Source organism: Hirundo rustica, chromosome 3, assembly GCF_015227805.2.
Source record: "Hirundo rustica isolate bHirRus1 chromosome 3, bHirRus1.pri.v3, whole genome shotgun sequence".
Lineage (NCBI taxonomy): Eukaryota > Metazoa > Chordata > Aves > Passeriformes > Hirundinidae > Hirundo > Hirundo rustica.
Window position 1 is genome coordinate 63,791,765 of NC_053452.1, and position 20,541 is coordinate 63,812,305.

At 36.9% G+C, this 20,541-nt stretch overlaps 1 protein-coding gene across 4 annotated transcripts in view; it reads right to left on the minus strand.

Annotated features, from left to right (window-relative positions):
• Positions 1–20,541, minus strand: part of NKAIN2 (sodium/potassium transporting ATPase interacting 2) — a 541,992-nt gene that overhangs the window by 282,462 nt on the left and 238,989 nt on the right. For all 4 annotated transcript variants that reach the window (XM_040060587.1, XM_040060586.1, XM_058420062.1 and 1 more), the window contains exon 2: positions 19,512–19,649. In XM_040060587.1, coding sequence (XP_039916521.1) covers positions 19,512–19,649 — 138 coding nt within the window. The remainder of the gene's footprint in view (positions 1–19,511; positions 19,650–20,541) is intronic.

The following is a 20,541-nucleotide window of genomic DNA, read 5'->3' on the forward strand; positions in this document are numbered from 1 at the left end:
TTCAAAATTCCTGCTAGAAGTGCACATCCTCCATAGATCTGAAATGCAAAGTCATCATTCTGTTTATGAGGATTAGAAAGCTCAGCAGGCAAAAAATCCTCTCACATTGTAGATTTGCATTTAAATCTGAATTTAATTTACAAAGAGATATGTTTTTTTCTGTTCTGTGTTAGCTCTGTATTAAATTCCATCAGAAATTCTCTTTTAAGTCAATCATATTGTGGATCATAGTTTATAATCACAATTCCCCAAACGTGGTCATGCTTATCTTTATAACCAAGCAATCCTACTAAGTTCAGTGTTTTGCTGATAAATAAAAAGTTAAAATGTGCACATAGGTGTATGTAGGATTGATTACTTAGTCTGAATATCTTTGTTCACTTCAGCAAGCATCTCATGACTCCACACAGCTGCCTATTCATAGAAAGCTAAAGAACAGGTAGTTCAACTACATTAATACATAAGTGAAGCTAAAACCTCCTAATTAGATCTTCTGTTAGCTTCAACACTAACATTTTTATACCTTTAACATTTTTAGTAGCTTGTCACAATACTCGTGATACTTGCTAAAGATTGTGGAAGCTAGCAAAACAGTGATATTCTGTATGCATTTTGTTCTTCTAAAAGGGTCCTTAAACTTTTAAAGTAAAAGATAGAAATTGATATTCAAGTTATAACTGGCATTTTGCGTGCTGCAATTTTTACTAGAATCAAATTGAGGTGACATATAATTTAGTTACATCGAAACTCCTCACTTAGTAAAAGCAGAGGCAAATTTTTGGATAAGTGTTTATTCTGGAAGAACATAGAGAGAGACAAAACTTACAACTGGAGAAGCATTTTAAAATAAGTAGCTAGCCAAAATGCAGCTATTTATTGTTTAACATGTTGTTTATTCCCTGGATTAGTGAAAGGAAAGAAATAGAATTTCAATTACAAATGTTGTCTGTTATGTATATTAAAAGCTTTCCATTTTCACTGGTGACAACCACAGCATACACACAACTATTGACTAAAAGCCTTTCATAAGGACTGGATTAATAGCATTTCTCCTTCTGGTAGATATAAATATTTCATCTATAGCTCAAGAAATCTTCAAATAGTTAAACTGTTAATGATGTCATTCTCCATTCTCTTACCACGCTACTTCTCACAGAAGCTTTACAGCAGGGAGGCCTCAGACAGGTGAGAATCAGATTTCACTGCAGCACAGCATAGCCCTTATATGCCTTGGCTTTCTAAATGTCCCCTTGTCATGTGGTTTTCTTGGGTTTGGTAATTAGAAGTATGACTGAAAGCAGCGCAGTCTAGCTTCAAAGGGAGACAGTAAGACAGAACTCCACATGGCTCTCTTATCAGAGATGCACAGAATCATTTATGTTGGAAAAAAACTCCAAGATCATTGAGCACAACGTTTTACTGGTCACCATTTTGTCAACTAGACCATGGTACTACGTCCAGCTGTTTCTTGAATGCCTCCAGGAATCGTGACTCCACAACTTCCCTGGGTAGTCTATTCCAATGTTTAACAAACCTTTCAGTGAAGAAATTCCTTCTGACATCCTACTTGAACCTCCCCTGGTGCAGCTTGAGGCCATGTCCTTTTGTCATGTCTCTAATTGTCTGGAAGAAAAGATTGACCTTCACCTTGCTACAACCTCTTTTCAGTGAGTTGTAGAGATCAATAAGGTCACCCTTGAGCTTCCTTTTCTCCAGGATGAACAACCCAAGTTCTCCCAGCTACTCTTCATAAGACTTGAGCTCCAGACCCTTCCCCAGCTCCGTTGCCCTTCTCTTGACACACTTCAGCACCTCAGTGTCCTTGAAGTGAGGGGCCCAGAACTGGATGCAGCAGTCGAGGTGTGGCCTCGCCAGTGCTGACTGCAGAGAATCAATCACTTCCCTGTTCCTGCTGGCCACACTGTTCCTGATACAGGCCAGGATGTCATTGACCTTCTTTGCAAATCTCTTATCCAGATATTATCAAGGACTTTGCCCATCCTTCCATAATCCTGTCCTTGAAGGTATGGGAGTAACCCTCTTTTCACAAGAGTTGGTGCAAACCTCAGCCAGTTTGAATAATCTGAAAAGGGTTTTTGCTTTTGGTATAAAAGATCAAAAACAAGTAATATGATTCCCTGTCTATGCCATGCTGATCAGCTAACAAGTCTTAACAGGCAGTAGATCTTTGAAGGATATAAGTAAATACATTCTACTAAGCCATTAATTGCCATATATAAATGTTCAAAAAACTCCACCCCATTGATAAGTGTAAATGATTCCTAATAAGTGAGTAGAAATAATTCCAAGTATCAGTGAAATGAAATAGCAAACTATGCACAAGCATATTAATGAATATTTCTGGCTGTCTTAACACAGTTGTCATTGACATTCAGCACTCAGCACTCACCATGCAGCTTCAAATAGATTACATGAAAACGATGGAGAGGCAGAGGATAGATTATTTATTGAGAGTCAAGCCCTACAGGGAGAGGGCTAACATTTCTCTGATTTTCGTACTCCCTCAGGATAAAGGTTACACTGTAACCTTTAAGAAATGAAAACTGTTCTCCCATTCAACTAATGGCAGGATCCAACTGTGACCACTTTAATAGATTTAAATAAAATAGGAAGCAACAAATGTTACAGTTACCTAGTCTAAAACCTCACTCAAAAAATCCAAACTCAAAATGGCAAATAATACCCCGCAGGACACTTAACACCAAAACTGCCTAACCACCAACACCAAAACAAAACAAACCCCCAAACCCCCAAAACAAAACGAAAAACCCCCAAACACTACCCCCCCCAAAACAACAAAAAAAACCAAACAACCCCCCAAACAAACAAACAAACAAACAAACAAAACCCATAAAACAAAACCAACCGACAAAAAAGCATAAAAAACCAACCCAAACATGCACACACACACAAAACAGAACCAAACCCCCCCCCCCGAAACAAAAAACAACCATCCAACCAACCAAAAAAAACCCCAACAACCCCCAAAAACCCACCCCCCCCAAAAAAACCCACCAAAAACCAAAAAAACCCCAACAACAACAACAACAACAAAACCCCAAACCAAAACAAAACCCACCCCTTTCCAATTAGGCAAAATGAGACTTCACATTTGAGGTTTGTTTTCAAGGCGTACTGAAGAAAAAAAACAACCCAAAAAACTAAATCCCAAAAGTATATTAAAAAAAATAACTAAACAGAAGTCATCAAGAAAATGTCCTTATGATACATCACCAGCCCAGCATGTGTAGTAACAATTCAAAGCCCATAGAGCCTTAGATATTTTTCCCTCATATCTCAGCTGAACAGTCATTATCGTATTGAGTAATTTTACTTTCTCCTACTAGCCTTCCCACATAGCTAGATTTGAATTATCTTGGTAGAAACTAATTCATTGTCAAAAGAAATATGTTACCATGTCAAATTTAAATTGTAATAAAATTAGGCTTCAAGCAAAAACAAAACCAAATGAAAAATGCGAGTGAATGTGAGCCACTTTGCTTCTGCCATGAAGTAAACTCATGGTTCAATTAGCGAACAAATGCAACATGAAGGATTCCTATCTCCACTCAGATTTTATAGAGAGAGATTGATGAAAGCAAATCCTAACCACTAACATCAATAAATGCCAGTTTCTGTGAAAATGTACACTACTGGTAGTAAAAGCAAATTGCAAAATTTGTTGGGCAAAACCTGTATAGTTGTTAGATGTCAAAGCTGATATGGATATCTGAGTTAGTGTTTTGAAAACACAGAAACATACTGAAATATTTTGCCATTCAAATAATGGCAAAATACTTAGATACTACTGGGCAACTGATTAAAAAATACTGTCTGTCCAATATACTGTTCTCTAATGTACCCCAAACCCCCTGGGAATATGTGACTGGAGCACTCTAGATTTCTGATCAGAAGACAATATTTACAGTTCATCTCATCAGCATTGTTTCAATGACCAGAGGAACTAAAAAAAAAAAAAAAAGTGAGACTCAGAGTCTAAGAGTTTGTGTGGAATATATATGTACAAGTCAAGAATATATATGTACAAGTTGGTTACATTCAACATGTACACCACCCTATTTGAAATGGACTCAGAAGAAATTACAAGGAAGAATAACCCAGCTGTAAGAAGTAGTAATTATGCCAGAGGCAGTCAAACAAACAAACAAACAACCCAAAAAGAGCAAGAACCAATCAAACAAAAAAAACCTGCTATCCCATTAGGTTTGTATAGATAGAGAAGGAAACTTGAATTTACAAAACACAATAGATGCTAAAAGATGATGAAACATTACTGTACTTCATCATAGGAACTTGTTTTGTTTAATATGTCCAGTAAGAAAGTTCAACAGAGACAAGAAGGCTGATAAGAGGATTAAAATAAATGGAAAAACAGAAGGCACAAAGCACTCACAGTGTTGAAGCTTGAAGGAATAATTTTTAGAGATATATTAACTACAGCACAGGTCCATTGGCAGCAGAACAGTGTAGGCTCCATTTTAGAGAATGGGAAGTGAGCAGAGAATTTGCACCAAGTGAAGTCCGGGAGAGCAGAAGTGGCAGTGTCTCATTTTTGCCTACATCAAGGAGCACAAGATCTAATACAGTGGCCCAAGTTTTTGAACAATGAGGAGAGAACATTCATTAGACTTTGCAAGTACTTAATGAAGGTTTTCTATAGAGAAATGGGGCCAAGAGTAATACAGTATAATTAAGACCATATTCTATTTATTTGATTTCAAGACAAGGAAATTTTACTTTCAGGATCACTCTGGTGATGCATACTCCTTTAAGGAAAACAAAACAAAACAAAACAAAACAAAACAAAACAAAACAAAACAAAACAAAACAAACTTATGTATTTCAATGTGTTTCAGTCTTCATGATTTTCAATGCCAGCACTTACTTGGCAGTTCTGTTTCCCAGATGACAGAAACAGATAAATCTGAGTCTTATCTCTCCTACGACTGGAATGAAGACTACTTTTATGGGAAAGGCAACATTGTATTTAAAGTTCCCAGTCATTGTCATGCATGAATATACACAACACTGCCCTGACTGGAGCTTTTTAGTTTCTACAGACTGTCAGTGATGTGGTTTGTGCAGGGATCCTCCTACTGTGCACATCTTTTGAAGTGCAATTTAGTGCCAATCACAGCATACAAGGATCAATTTTTTTTTTACCTCATTCCATTGTTGGTGCCTGTTTTCACACCTTTTGTCACCATAAATAAAACTGGCCATTTTTAGAATCTGTTATCCTAGAACTCAAATATCAAATGGTAAAAAGTCTGTGTCAATAAAGTAATCAAAGAGACTTCTCACACAGAAACATCAATATATTTTCGAAACAGACACGTATCACAAAGGCTGCTTATTCACACCATGTCTACACCTATGTGAATTTAACAATGACATCTTTATGAAGGAAAAGCACTGTCAATCACCCTAAGACATGCAGACAAACCCATTAATATTGGTAGTAATTAAATTTATTACAAGGGTAAGTCCCTCAAGACAGAAATAGGATCTAATTTTGCTACAGAATTCAGAGCATCAATATGAAATAAAAAATTGGCTTAACTAGACAAGTAAGAGGTATAGGACCCAAAACCTTTGTACCATTTATGTCACTGAAAATATATCAAATCTATGAATAGGTATTTCAACATGACTAAAAACAGGAGAGTACTTCGTGTTTCACTGAAACTAGAAGTAGTAACTAGGTAAAACAAAACTCATAAATAAAATCAGTGACAGGCTTATTCCAACATTAACTTTCAAAAAGGAATTTGCTCTTCAGGCAGATGCAAAATTAAATATATAGAGTGCTCAGTGCCATAGGCTATGAATAACTTCTTGGTTTTTACTCACAACAGAAACATTTTGAAGATTACTTTAGAACTAGACTAAAAAAGCCAAAATGATTAACAGTGAGCTGATAAAATAAATTATGCCAATTTAAAAGTCATGATTTTGTTTTCAAATTTATCAGCTATTCAAACTATTTAACAAAGTTAAATACACATGGCTGCAATGATTTTGCTTGTTTATGCATTACTTACATAATGCTGTCCTTTAACAAAACTTTTATCCAAGGAACAACATATACACTTTTCCAAAAGATGGTGATTTAATAAACTTTAAAACTTCTGTAGATATTTCTAATGAGTTCTGCATTTTTACAGTTGGACAGTAAAACCACCAGCTAAATGTTTAATTTTGTGAGCCATAAATGAAAGCAAAAACACTCTCTGGTTTCAGAGAACAATCAGCACAGAATCTTTAACTGACCTACAAGCTGACAAAAACCAGCATGAAACCCAAAATTATTTATCCCTCATTCACCCAAAACTGATACTGAAATCAATGAAAACGGCAGAGCTTAATATAATAGATAAAGAAATAGAAATCTAACAAACAGGATGATTAGAAATAGTTAAGAAATTACAGCTAGGAACCAAATTGAGCAGCAGCACTATTGGTAGCTTGAAATGGTATAGGGGGAATCATACCATTTAATTGTAGAGCTAAAATGTTAAGTTACTAGGCTTGTTTAGAAGTAAAATTTATATTGATATGCAAAATTCTTTCCTTAGAGGCATTTATAATTCAAATCTTACCTGCTGAGTTCATAGCATGTAAAATGCTGCTTCACTATGATCTAACCAACATGAATATATGTAGCATTAACATCTATGCCTACTATATATAAAAACCCACAAAACACTATGCAAATAAATAGTGCCCTTGAGAGCTAAATTATAGAAGTAGGGAGCATTGGAAAATTTTCAACATGTTTAATAGTGCATTTTACAACTCTACTCATTGTTTATCCTGCCTTTCAGTGTCATTCAGAAAATGTATTTCTATTGGTAATGTTCTCACAGCAACAGGTAAAACTTGAAAGAAGTACTATGCCTTGCTTATTGTGGAACTTTGGGAGTTGAAAAACATAATGAAAACATCAAAAATTTTAAAAGGTAAGTACAGATGGGAACAGGAAAATCATATCTGAAGTTCTGAAATGGAGATTTGTGAGAAGATTTACAAATGATTTTTATGCAGTTTCTTGTTCAGATGGGACAAAAAACCCACAAAAACCACATTTGAAGTGTAACCGAAGAAAAGCATCTCCGCCTTCTCTCAGAATTGGAAATGGAGATTTGTAAATGAATAGGATAGTACAGCTTTGTGTGGTTCTCAATGAACCTTTCTTGTAGCATAACCTCAGGGTGACAATGAAGCTCACAAAAAAGAATCCGCCACATCTCCTAGGAAAAAAAAAACAAAACAAAAACCCTCTCAAAAAAATATGAGGGTGTACTCCAGGTCCTGAGTGTGACCATCAGGTCATCTTGTGCAGAAATATAAGACAACTATGATGAAAGTCAGCTTCACTCAAATTACTGAGATTGGATAAATCTTAATCAGTTGGCCAGAAGAAGAACTTGGTTTCAGTACAGTACTGGTAAGCAGCCCTGCTCAGACTTCATTTAATTTAAAGCTAAAAAATCATTTTAGCTACATGCAGTACAATGCCATTTCAAATATACGTGTAAAGATTAGCAACTGAATGAGGGTGAAGGGATTAGAGGGAGACATAGAAGTACAGAAGGAGCTGGAATAGAAAGAGCAGCAGCAGAGTTGTTGTTCTGTGATGGTATTCCACAAACCCAGAGCCAGGAGAGCTAGTTGCAAAGGAGGGGCAGCACAACAGAAGAATGTGAGATTTGAATAGGTAGTTAGGACTAAAGGCAATGTTTCCTCTTCTTTTCTAATGTATGTTTAACTGTGCTGGTAATTAAGGTATATTAATCTCTTGGAAGGAGAACAACAAGGGATACCAGTAGCCATTGCAACAGCCACCAAGTCTGACAAGTTATCAAAAAGCCAGGTTCAGGCATCAGCAACTTTTCCTTTGCTGAAAGAATGCACCAGCTTTGTCTAGGATAGTTTTCTTCAGAGTAGCTGGTATGACCCTATGTTTGATGTTGGTGCTGAAAACACTGTTCATAATATAAAGGTATTTTTGTTGTTGCTGAGCAGTGCTTGCAGCCTGTCAAGGCCTTTTCTCCTTCTCAGCCCACCCACACCACCAGCAGGGAGGCTAGGAGTGCACAAGAAGCTGTGAGGGGACACAGCCAGGACAGCCAACCCCACCTGACCCTGGGAACAGACCATGCCATAGGACATCATAGTGGGGGGAAGAGAGAGGAAGAGGGAGATATTTGGACTGATGGCATTTGTCTTCCTGAATAATTGTTAAGCATGATGGAGCCTTGCTTTCCTGGGAATGGCTGAGGTCCTGCCTTTCCATGGGAAGCAGCAGATGAATTTGTTGCTTTGCTTGCATGTGCAGATTTTGCTTACTCTCTTAAACTGTCTTCACAACCCATTATTTTTCTCACTTTGACCCTTTCAATTCTCTCCCTCATCCCAGCAGAGGGAGTGGCTGTATGGGGCATAGCTGACAGCTGGGACATAGAGATACTTTCCAAAGACTGGGTTTTTTTTTTTTTTTTTTTTTTTTTTTTTTTTTTTTTTTTTTTTTTTTTTTTTTTTTTTTCCTCACAGAATTATTCCACACTGTTAAGTAGGTGTGCTTCCAGTCTTTATTCCTAGACATTATAGAGAGTTTGTGGCATTCACACATTTGCTGGATGCACTGGGTAAAACACTGGTTTGTAACTTGAGAAAAATGGATTCATAGCCTTTCCTCTGATCATGAGAAAATGCCTCAGACTTCTAATGTTTCAGCTCCCATGTCTTAAAGCAGTATGAGGGAATACTTCCCGACTCCAGTAGCATAACACAAGGACAGAGACATTAAAAGCTCTGAGGTGGACAGATATCTCCATGAATGCATGCTATAAACACATAAAAGATAAAAAGATAGAGCTGTGACCTTTTAGACAAACAAATTTCAGCATAATAGATGTACACCAGCTAGAAGAAAAATACTAAATAAACAATGTGGAAATCCACAGTAACAAATACAGGTGTAAGTCTGGGAAATACAAGGAAACCTGATTGTGTTAGAGAAACAGAAATATTCAGCGCTGAACTGCAGAGGTCATCTCAGAGCAGTGGAAACATTACCTTATCCTTGCTTGATTTTTAATTATGTCTTGCTGGCCAGAGCTGTTAGGTGCTTAAGAGAATTTTCATGCTTTCCCCTGCAGTTTAGGTAAAGGCAGAAAACCCCATGGATTTCATCTCTAATCTCTTCCTCTACATATCTTTTTAAAGACTTCATCAGCTAAGCCATTCATTTTCCACACTATTTATGGTATTTCAACAAAGTGCCAGTTAGACCCTATTTTAACAGAAAGGGTTGCTAGTTCTTCTAAAGAGAAAAAAAAAAATAAAAAAAACAAAGCACAGACCCTACTGTAGAATAAAATCCACTCATTATTATGGTGACAAAACAGAGGATCTGTTCTGAAGAAACAAAATGAAATGCAGAGGAACTTTGTGTTTTCATCTTTCCATGGTGAGTTCTCTAGTTTAAATGCAAATATAAAATATGATAATCGTTATTTGTTATTTTCAGTTCTACATGGAATTTTACTCCTCAGTGGTGACTCCCTGGAAAGCCATCTTCTTTTCCGTGGAATGGGAGTGCCATTTCGAATGGGTACTTTTTAAATGTGAATACAATTCATTAAAAGGGGATAAAAGCTCTAGGAAACCATGAATGTAGCTGAATTCTACACCAGTCAAACCTGTCATGAGACTAATAAGTATGGATTTAAATTAAAAGTATCAGTCATTTTTCTGCACTGAACAGGTTCTGCATAAAATTTCCTCAGAACCAAAGCAGCACTTAATTATATGATGCAAATTATAATCTTTCATCTTCTAATAATCAACATTTTAATCACTTTAAAAAACAGCATTAGCTAAGTGTCTTTAAAAGGACTTTTTAAATAATGGGAAACTTAAAAAACACTCTAAAAATTAGTGAAAATCCATCCCAGTCTGAAAGAAAACAAAACTCCATGCAGAACTCTTCAAGCAAATTCTGTACTGGAGTCTTGTCCAGAGTGTCTTTAATCATATTTTCTGAAAATATATCAAATTAATTTTCAGGAATCAGTGGCTCTAAGAACCTAATAGATTTCATGCTCAAATAAATGAGAAGAGTATATTGTATTTGTAAAATGCTTACTTTTTAAAAAGCCTTTTGGGATCTGGCACTTTCTCTTTTGCTCTTTAGAAGTCTGCTTTCTGACAGCAGGGAGCTTCTGAGAAAGTAATGTCCTACACAAAACTTAGAGGAATTGGAGACATAGGAGTGCTTATCTGGGATCACTTCCTTTTTATGTCTTGACTTGTTCTCTGATCAGAAGGTTTTTTGATTTTTTTTTTTTTTTTTTTTTTTTTTTTTTTTTTTTTTTTTTTTTTTTTTTTTTTTCCCATTACGCTTTTCTAGGGCTGGAAGATTAACTGTCTAGTACTCTTTAATCTTGAAAGAATATTTTACAATTTTTAAAGAAGAGTCATCCTTCACGTAATTTCCTTTAGATTAATTATTTGTACTCTCAATCCCTCACACCTAAATAAGTGCCAGTGAAGAGAGCAGATGAAAGTAGTCAAACTAGACAATTATAGGGGAAAAAACAAATATTCTATCCTAAATGATATGAAAAGTTTAAAATCAAGCGCCCAAAAAGGACAGAAAATGCAGAGAAATTTACTGTAGACTATCTTCTTTCATCTACTTCCATACAGTCAAGACAGATTCACTTCATAATATTATACTGGAAGTGATTTTTGTACATATTTATTCAAGGCTTAGCTGAATCTCCAGGGCTTAAGAATTTGAAATCCATTGAAAAGTCTTGCAAGTTATCAAATTATATATAAAAGGAGAGGTCAAAAGCCCAGGGTCAACAAATCTTAGACCAAATTTCTGGACTGATTATCAGGTAAAAATCAAGACCATTTCTTATAAACTTGTATTTAATACTCCACCAATACATTAACTGATATGCATACAGAAAGAATTACTTTTTGATCACTGAAATACTTAAGCTTTTGTTTGATCAAGTTCTCTATGTGCATTAGCCATTAGACTCAAAATTTGGATTAGTGCTATGACACTGACCAGGCAGCTATTCACAGAATTCTACTCCCTTCACATTACCATCCCTACCCTAAAGCAGGCTCGATTCAGTTGCAAAAGTAACTGCTGAGCCTCTCCTTTTAAATATGAATTAAAGTACATTTGAATCCACAACATACTAAAATCTAGTCTTTTAACAACAGCAGCAAAAGCACTCTATTAAACAGCATACCTCCCTGTGAATCAAAATCCCTTTCAGCATATGTTGTTCAAAGTCCAAAGGGCAGTCTTCTACTTACACCCCTACTGATTTTTCGCAGCATCTCCCAGAAGTGAGCAAAACCCTCCAATAAAATAACAGTTAGCCAAGTTTACAAAGGGCATTTGTATGGAGGTAGCACCAGTAGTAAAGAAGGACAGACTATAAAAAGAATCCCAAACTCCACTCCTTTGGCATCCAAATTGTGTCACTAATCCTTAAGGAGAATTTTTAAGAGAAAAAGTTGCGATAACATGCTCTTGTTCCAGGTATTTCTGAACATGGAAATATTTCAGAAAACACTGACAAGACCTGAGAAATGACTACTGAAAAGGTGACCAGAATAAAGGATATTTTTCTAAGAAGAGCTTTGACAAACACAACAAACATTCCTCAACCAAAATATTACATATAAATTCTGGAATGAAAAGAATTCTAACATATTGAATACTTATAATGGAAAATGCTAAGGAGAATTCATGCTTCTATTCATGGCATGGAAAGCATTTCAAGAAAATGCCCCTGTGCAGAAACTAGTACACCATGAAATACCAGTGCTTCATTAGCATCAATTTATCTGGCATAACAAAAATTAAACCATGAATGAAACAAAGCTAATTCGGGGCTGAGGTGGATTCTACAGCACTGTAAGAGTCTTAATTAATGTTATAGAGTTCTACCAGTGTCCCAAACATGTTTCTGCAAGGTTTACTGGTGCTCTTTTAAGCTTTCTAGTTCTAGTCTGTATTTTTTCTTTGTCCTCATCCTCTTGGTCACATATTTTGCACTTCAAAGCTTTTATTTACTTCAATGCGATCCTATGCTGCGTTATTAAAGTTGGAGCAAGTTTATTTCTTCATTTACTTCATCAGACACAACCTTTCACAGAAATTTTTATTATAGCTATCTCTACTAACTAGCTATACACGTGTGCTGTTTCTCCCTTCTCCTCCTTAATTAGGGAGTTTATAGTGATCCTAAAGCAATATTCTATTCTCTCATCCCTGAAAATGTTCAAAGAAAAAGTGTTCAAAGTAAATATGGTACTTAGGGAGATGGTTCAGTGATGGGCCTGGCCATGTTGGGTTAATGGTTGGACTCAATGATAATAGAGGTAGTTTCCAATCTTAATGATTCTATCATTCATACGTTTTTCACCAAGATAAGGATTAATAAAAAATGTTTGTTTCTTGATACTTCCTGAGGCACAGTGACCACTAATATTTTAGTCATGGTTAATTGATGACTACATCTAATTCTGTTTTTAAAAACTCATCTGATTTTTTCAGCTGAAGGAAAACTATTTACACAACTAATTTTTAATCAACAGCCCCGAGAATAAAATGAGTCAGCACTGAGGAACTATTTTGTTTAAATTTCACCTGAGCATATTTTCTATTTAGATGTAGGCAGAGCTTTCCATAATGGCCATATTGGGGGTTGCTATCACCTCCTTGATCTTGCATCATTTGTATTTTTGGAATATTTTTGATTTTTCTGATGGAAAATGTAATGGCAGTGTGCTTATGATACAGCAGCTTGATGACAAATGGATGACAAATGGATAACAACTTCCACTTTTCCTTCCCAAGTGTATGGACATCTTAATACACATGCAGTTCTCAAATAAAATAGCTGTTCTGTCCTCCCTGTTTAAGGCACATTGAAGTCTAATTCCTGGAATTCTACTAAATCTGGGGAAATTGCTATTCTGTCAACATTATCTTTCGTTGCTTATCCCTGAGATACCTCTCTTGTTTGTTTTATTTTAACTTTTCCAGTGGGTATGTGTATATTTGGATTACTCCTGACATTTTAGTAATTAATTTTCACTGACACAGATTTTCCTACTAACATGGAGATATAACTGTGGTCACCCACTTTCTGGTTGAACAGGCTTGTAAGTACTAAAATATAAATCACCTTGCATCGCACTATTTTCAACTTGAGTGAAACAAATCCTGGAAATTTTTACACTGAGAACTGCACGGATAATGAAACATGTTTTGTACAAGTACCATTTCCAGTTTTAAATAAATTTACTTCAGTCTCATTTGGCTTGCTTTCTAGCTCACATTCAGCAAAGATTTTAGTAAATAAAGTGACAGAATATCCTGAAATTAATAATTCTGTTGGTGGTATTAGTGACAGTTGCAGGAAATCTGTTTTTTCAAGCTCATTTGTGCCAGAAATACACATTTAAGGTCTTATCTGAAATACGGTAGATATAATAGCTAACTGTTTTGTTACTTAAATTACAAAGAAAACTACCAGAAATATATGTGAGTATTAGAAATAATTCATTCATTAGCTAAACACATTGAAATGCAGAAATGAATATATTGGTATGAACACATAAACAAAGGACAGAGACAAGACAGGGGTGTTTAATGCATTCATTTCCTCTGTGTTTAACATGGAGGGTGGACCAAGTGGGTCTCAGTGTCCTGAGCTGGAGGACCATCACTGTGAGAATGATCAACTCCCAGTGAGCCCCAAATTTTTGTGGGATCTTCTGCTCCAGCTGGATCCCTACAAATCTATGGGTCCTGATGGGATTCATCCAGATTCCTCAAAGGGCTAGCTGATGACACTGCAAAGCCTCTCTGGATGATTTTTAAATGGTCTTGGGAATCCAGAGAGCTGACTTCCACTTGACTGGAAGCTAGCTAACATTGTCCCAGTTTTCAAAAGGGCAAGAAGAAGGACCCTGGAAACTACACGTCTGTCAGTCTCACTTCAGTGTCTGGTAAACTCATGGAAAATATTATTTTATATTGAATATATTGAAAAATGCCTGGAGGACAATGCAGTCATCAGTCACAGCCAGCATGGCTTCATGAGGTGAAAATCCTGCTTGTCGAATCTGATTTCCTTCTACAAATGAGGAACCCACCTTGCTGATCTAGAAAAGCAAGGAAATGTATTCTTTTTGGACTTCAGCAAAGCTTTTGATACTGTCTCCCACAGTACCCTTCTGGACAAAATGCCTCAGCAGCTGGGTAATTGTGTTGTGTGACGGGTGAGCAATACACTCATGAGTTGGGTAGACACACCAGGTCATAGTGAATGGGGTGACATCTCACTGGTGCCCTGTCACTAGTGAGGTTACATAGGGCTCCATCCACAGCCCTGTGCTCTTTAACACCTTCATTTATGACTTGGATGCAGGACTCAAAGGAATACTAAGTTTGCCAAGCACGCCAAACTGGGAGGAGCCACTGACTCCCTGAAGGGCAGAGAGGCCCTGCAGAGAGACTTTGACAAAGTAGTGGGCTGGGCAATCACCAGCCATACGGAGTTCAAGAAGGGCGAGTGCTGGATTCTGCACTTGGGGTGGGACAACCCTGGCTGTGTGTATAGACTGGGAAATGAGAGCCTGGAGAGCAGCCCCGTGGAAAGGGAGCTGGGGGCTCTGGTCAATGGCAAGCTGAACATGAGTCAGAAGTGCCCTGGCAGCCAGGAGGGCCAGCCCTGTCCTGGGGACATCAGGCACAGCATGGCCAGCCGGGAAAGGGAGGGGATTGTCCCGCTCTGCTCTGCACTGGGGTGGCCTCACCTTGAACCCTGTGTGCAGTTTTGGGCACTGTAATGTAAAAGAGACATTGAGCTATTAATGAACGTCCAAAGGAGTAAGATGAGGATGAGGAAGGGTCTGGAGTCCCTTATGAAGAGGGGCTGAAGTAGCTTGGTTTGTTCAGCCTAGAAAAGAGGAAACTGAGGAGAGATCTCATTTTGGTCTTCAGCATTCTCACAAAGAGAAGTGGAGGGATAGGCACTGATCTCTTCTCTCTGATGACCAGTGACAGGACTGGAGGACATGGCATGAAGATGAAACAGGGGAAGTTTAGGCTGGATGTCAGAAAAAGGTTTTTCACCCACAGGGAGGTTGAGCACTGGAACAGGCTACCCAGGGAAGTGAACACAGCACCGAGTCTGTCTGAGTTCAGGAAGCGTTTGGACAATGCTCTCAGTCACAGTGTGAGTCCTGGGGTATCTTGTGAAGGGCTAGAAGTTGAACTCATGAATTTCTTCCAACTCAGCACATCCTATGGTTCTATGATTCTATGAACTACAGAGAAAACATTCCCATTCATTATTATCCATGACAAACTAGTGAATCAAGGAAGAAACTGAAGAATATTATTATGTGTGCTTAAAAAAACTTGAACAGATAATCTTTTCAAATGGCACAGTTTGAAACAGAATCAGCATCTTGATTCACAGCCTCCTGTGACAGCAACCAGACAGAGCTACTACTAAAATGTTCAAGGTCATTTACTTAATTGTACTTATAATAATATTGGGCATTAGCTCAAAAATTATTATGAAGAAAATTATTGCTTATGTTCTCAAATTATCATTTGGCCAAGTTGTGTAGAACAGAGAAGTAATTTCTGCATCTGTGTGCTTCCTACTATAAATAAATGTCTACATTTCAGTTGCAACTCAGTAAATCATCACATAAGTACAATTAAGCTGAAGCACTGAATGGTTTGTCTCAGAAGGGAAAAGTACTTCCGAAGAAAACCTTTTACAGAAGGAAAATTCAGGTCGGTGTCTGAATTCACAGACTGCAAAATTTTGTGTCTTGCAGGCTGACAAGAATGCCCAATGACCATTCTATTTAATTTCATCATCCTTTTTATTAAATGAGTTTACATATATATATTTTTTCCCTAACAGTTATAAAGAAAGCAGAAGTGAAATAAGAGGAAAAACTTGGTTATTGTGCAAGTGAACAAGCACTAGAACAAGTTGCCCAGAGAGGCTGCGGAGTCTCTCTCACTGGAGATATTCAAGAACCATCTGGACACAGTCCTGTGCTGTGTGCTCTGGGATGACCCTGCTTGAGCAGGAAAGTTGGACCAGATGATCCATTGTGGTCCCTTCTAACATTAACCATTCTGTGCTTCTGTGAAAAAATGTTTTTTAACAGTTTCTGTACTGAGCTTGAGTACCCACACTTTCTTACTATAAATAAAACCATTTGGAAGATAAATCAATTTATGTCAATAAGGTGTATTAATGCCAGAACTCATTTATTAAAAATATTTAGCATAATAATCCTTTTGTTCTAAATAACTGTTTTATCCAGAAATTGGTTCTCTTAAGGCGATTTAGAAAAACAGTATTCTGAAAAGTTTTCTCACCAAAAATCTTGGCCAAATCAGTCACCATATGGAGACTGTCTTACTTTATTTAAAATTCAGAAAGATACCTCAGAGGTTTTACAATTTCCCATGGCATGATTACAGTTGTTGGATAGTATCCTGGTATGTACATATGGGAGATGAACTGCTGTGCATTTTCATGTACTACTTTAAACATTTTTTTAAAAAAGAAAGATAATAAATTTCAGTCCACAACAGAAATACTCCAAACCTGGATTGGTAGAGTCAGGGCTACTTGTCATATAAGACATTAAGTAGATCCCACTAGGTGTGTTGAGCAATTGACCATGTCTAGTCTTTAAAAAGACAGATTAACTCAACTGTACTCTCTGGGGCTTAATGGTTTGGCAGACTGATGATGGTGCAAGAAGTTCAGATATAAGATCTGGAGAGGAGAAAGCTCTGGGAAAAGCTCTGGGCCTCTTCCTATGGTAGTGTTGGTTTTTTTTTTTTTTTTTAAACGTGCATATCAACAATTACATGTTAAATAATATACTAATAATAATTACCCTTTTCTCCAAGACTTAATGTGACCAGGTATAAGTTTGGAAGGGACCTTTAAAAATCCTTTAGTCCCTTGCAATGGGCATGGATATTTTTCTCTAGATTAGGTTTTTCAAAGTCTTATCCAACGTGGCCTTGAACACTTCCAAGGATGGGGCATACATAAATTCTCTGGCAGGTCTGTTCCAGTGTCTTTCCATCCCCACTGTGAACATTTTCTTCCTTATGTTCAGTGAAACATTGCCCTCTTTCAGTTTAAACCTATTGTTCCTTTTTCTGTCAGTACAGGCCCTGGTACAAAGGCCCTCTCTATCTTTCTTATAAGTCCCCTGCATATACTGAAACACTACTATAAAGTTTGCCCAGAGCTTTCTCTTCTCCTCTCTCTCAGTCTGTCTCCAGAGGAGGGATGTTCTACCACACTGACTGTTTTCATGGCCCTCCTCTAGACTGGGGAGGAGGGTCATGTCTTTCCTGTACTGTGGACCACAGAGCTCTTCTGTTGATCCAACTAAATAAAGGATGATATTTTCTATCACTGTCTTCTTATTCAGTCTGTGATAACTGGCACACTCAGGTGTCTTTTATAAACTCTGAGCAAGACAGTTCAATCTTAGATTGGTTCAATCCAAATCAATGAGATGATGCAGGGAGGCAAAATCACAAAGCCGGATGGGCTACACAGCTGGTGTGAGCTCTCAGAAAGATGAGCATGAAAATTAGTTTGAGCAGTGTTGTACAATCCATATCATTCAGAAACTCATGTGAATGCACTCAATTTATAAATCTGGTGATCTTCTCCATTCATAATGCACTTTATCAAAGTAGCAGGCCTTTTAAATCTAACTTTTTGTTTAGCTCAGCTATGCATTTATGCTCATCCTTTGTTTTATGCCACAGAATAGTCCTGGGATGGAATATATAACACTTATTCTTTAATGGATACTTGAATTTTGCATTTTTATTTTCAAGTCTTTTTTACTGGTCAAAGTGCCAAAAATGAAAAGAAACTCCAGTTCACATGGCTCCCAATGTTGTAACTTGAAGGAAAACTAAATATTTAAGGCTTTCAACATACTTTTCAATGTTGCAAGTAAATTTTTTGGAATATATTAAATTGTGTGACTGAATAAAGGTATTGGACATTTGGCTACAAATTTTCTGCATATAGGAGATGACAGAGACAAATGGATCACAGAGACACATATGTTAATGTATTTCTCCTCGCACCACAGTAATGCGATATTGATGGTAACACAGGGGTAAAAGCAAAATCTTTCTATATTCTTAATGACTGCTGGTATATGAGGGAACAATTAAGTGAGAGGCTTTGCATAAGAGGATAAATATTCAGTGGAGTTAACAGAGACAAGGGGTAACGGCTTCAAACTGAAAGAGTAAACTGAGAGGTTTAGAGTAGGTATTAGGAAATCTTCACTGTGGGGCTGGTGAGACACTATAACATGTCCAGAGAAGTTGCATATGACCCATCCCCGGAAGGGTTCAAGACCAAGTTGGAAGAGAGTTTAAAGCAATCTGGTCTACTGAAAGGTGCCCTGCCAGGCTGGAACCAGGTGAACTTTAAGCTTGCTTCCCACACAAACCATTCTATCATTTTAAGATCCCCTTGTTTTCATCTGACGTGACAATACGGTTGTGTATGGGCAAATTTTTCATCTCCTGTCTCTGAAATGTATACAAGCTTTACATGAATTAATAGTAAATTTTGACGGTAATATTGTTATGAAAATCTAACAAAAGGTATTCTGAATGATGGTTTTCAGAGTTGCTGTTGTTCTTTCTTTGTAGAAGTACAAATGGCAAAAGCCCCACAAATCCAGAATATGAAATGAGGATTTAATTAATACTGCTTTGTGCCAGAGAGTACAGACATTCTCTGCTGAACAAGAGGTAGCTGAACAAGGAAAGAAATAGATTAAAAATATTAATTAAGGTCCAAATCTTTATTTCATACTGGAGCCCTCAGTCCATTATTTCTTACCATATCATCATGCCTCACTTTCAGGTGGGATTATAAATTCTAGGAGGCATGTACATAACAGATAAGCACTCTAGCAACAGTAGTTAATAACAATAATGAGTAACTATAATGAATCATGCCTTTGTTTGGGAGGTCCAATGTATCTAAGAAAGTTATGGCTAACATTTAGACTAGCTCTAAATTCCCCTAATACTGAAGATGTTGTAATTCCCTAAGCTGATTCCACTTGAATGTTCATATTATATAGCTGTTAATGTTCATATTGACTTTTAAGTTTTGGAGACTGTTACCAGTTGATTATTGCAGGTGTCCCAAAAGCACAGTAAGTAAAATGTTACAGAAGAAAATTAAACCAAGATAAGATTGTATTTCCTTTATGAACGATGCAGTTTGGAGCACTTTTCTGTGGGTTTTTGTTTGTTTGTTTGTTTGTTTTTTCCACATGCACATCAAAGTAAGTAAATGAAATTAAATACTCACTCCTGTTATGTAACGAGGTCTATACTGGATGGTTCCAAATAAGCCAAGTATGACTATAATAATGTGTATAAAATTTGCGAGGATGGGTGCCCACTGATAACCAAGGAAGTCAAATATCTGCCTCTCGAGCACAGAAACCTATGGTTAAAAAGCAAAAGCATAAATAGATTAGAACAAACTAGAAAACATATATGAAGGTATTTCCCCTTCCCATATCCAAGACAATTGGTCTGAGTTAAAAAGTACTTGTCAGCAGTAAAATGAGTTTGAAACGTTTCAACGTCTTGTTTTAATGAAGGCTACGCTTCTCAGTGGTTACTGAGTTATATTCTACCGAGATACAAAACTGTTCGCTAGAATGGTATGTTTGCAGGAGGAGGAACACAAATCACTTTGCTATATACACCAGCAAATGCTAGAATGTTTTAGGGTATCAGTGCTGAAAATTCACGATAGGTTTATGACATCTTCTCAGCTACATCGTTTCCATTCACAACACCGTCCTTTAGCCTGGTCCTGTCTCTTCCATGATTTCCCTGCATTTTGATTTTTATCTCTTCTCTCTATCCCAGTTATTCTGTTAGTGGGCTTTTACCTGTAACCAAATACATACAACTTTTTTAACCTGGTAATGACTCTAGTTTACCTTCTTCCATTGTCACAAACATCAAAGCTGATGTATAAACTCCCCCAAGACTCTGGATAAATAATTTAAAAATCAATTGGGGGACAATCTAGGCTAATGATTACTGTTTATAAGCAATACCATTCCAAACGGATAGATCAGACATCAGAAAAAATGCCTTTCTAACGATATCTTTAGAAATAATTTCACATTTCCAATAGCAGGCATCCCTTAACTGGTGTTATTATATTATGTAAAAATACAGTACTGTAGCCCAACCCATAGGTAGAATGACACGTTTTGATAAAAATATAATTTATGTTAATATTAGAACACAGTGTAATGGTGAAGTGAATTTAGACAGAAAGATCAAGGAGTTTCCTTGGCAGCATTCCAACAATTTCA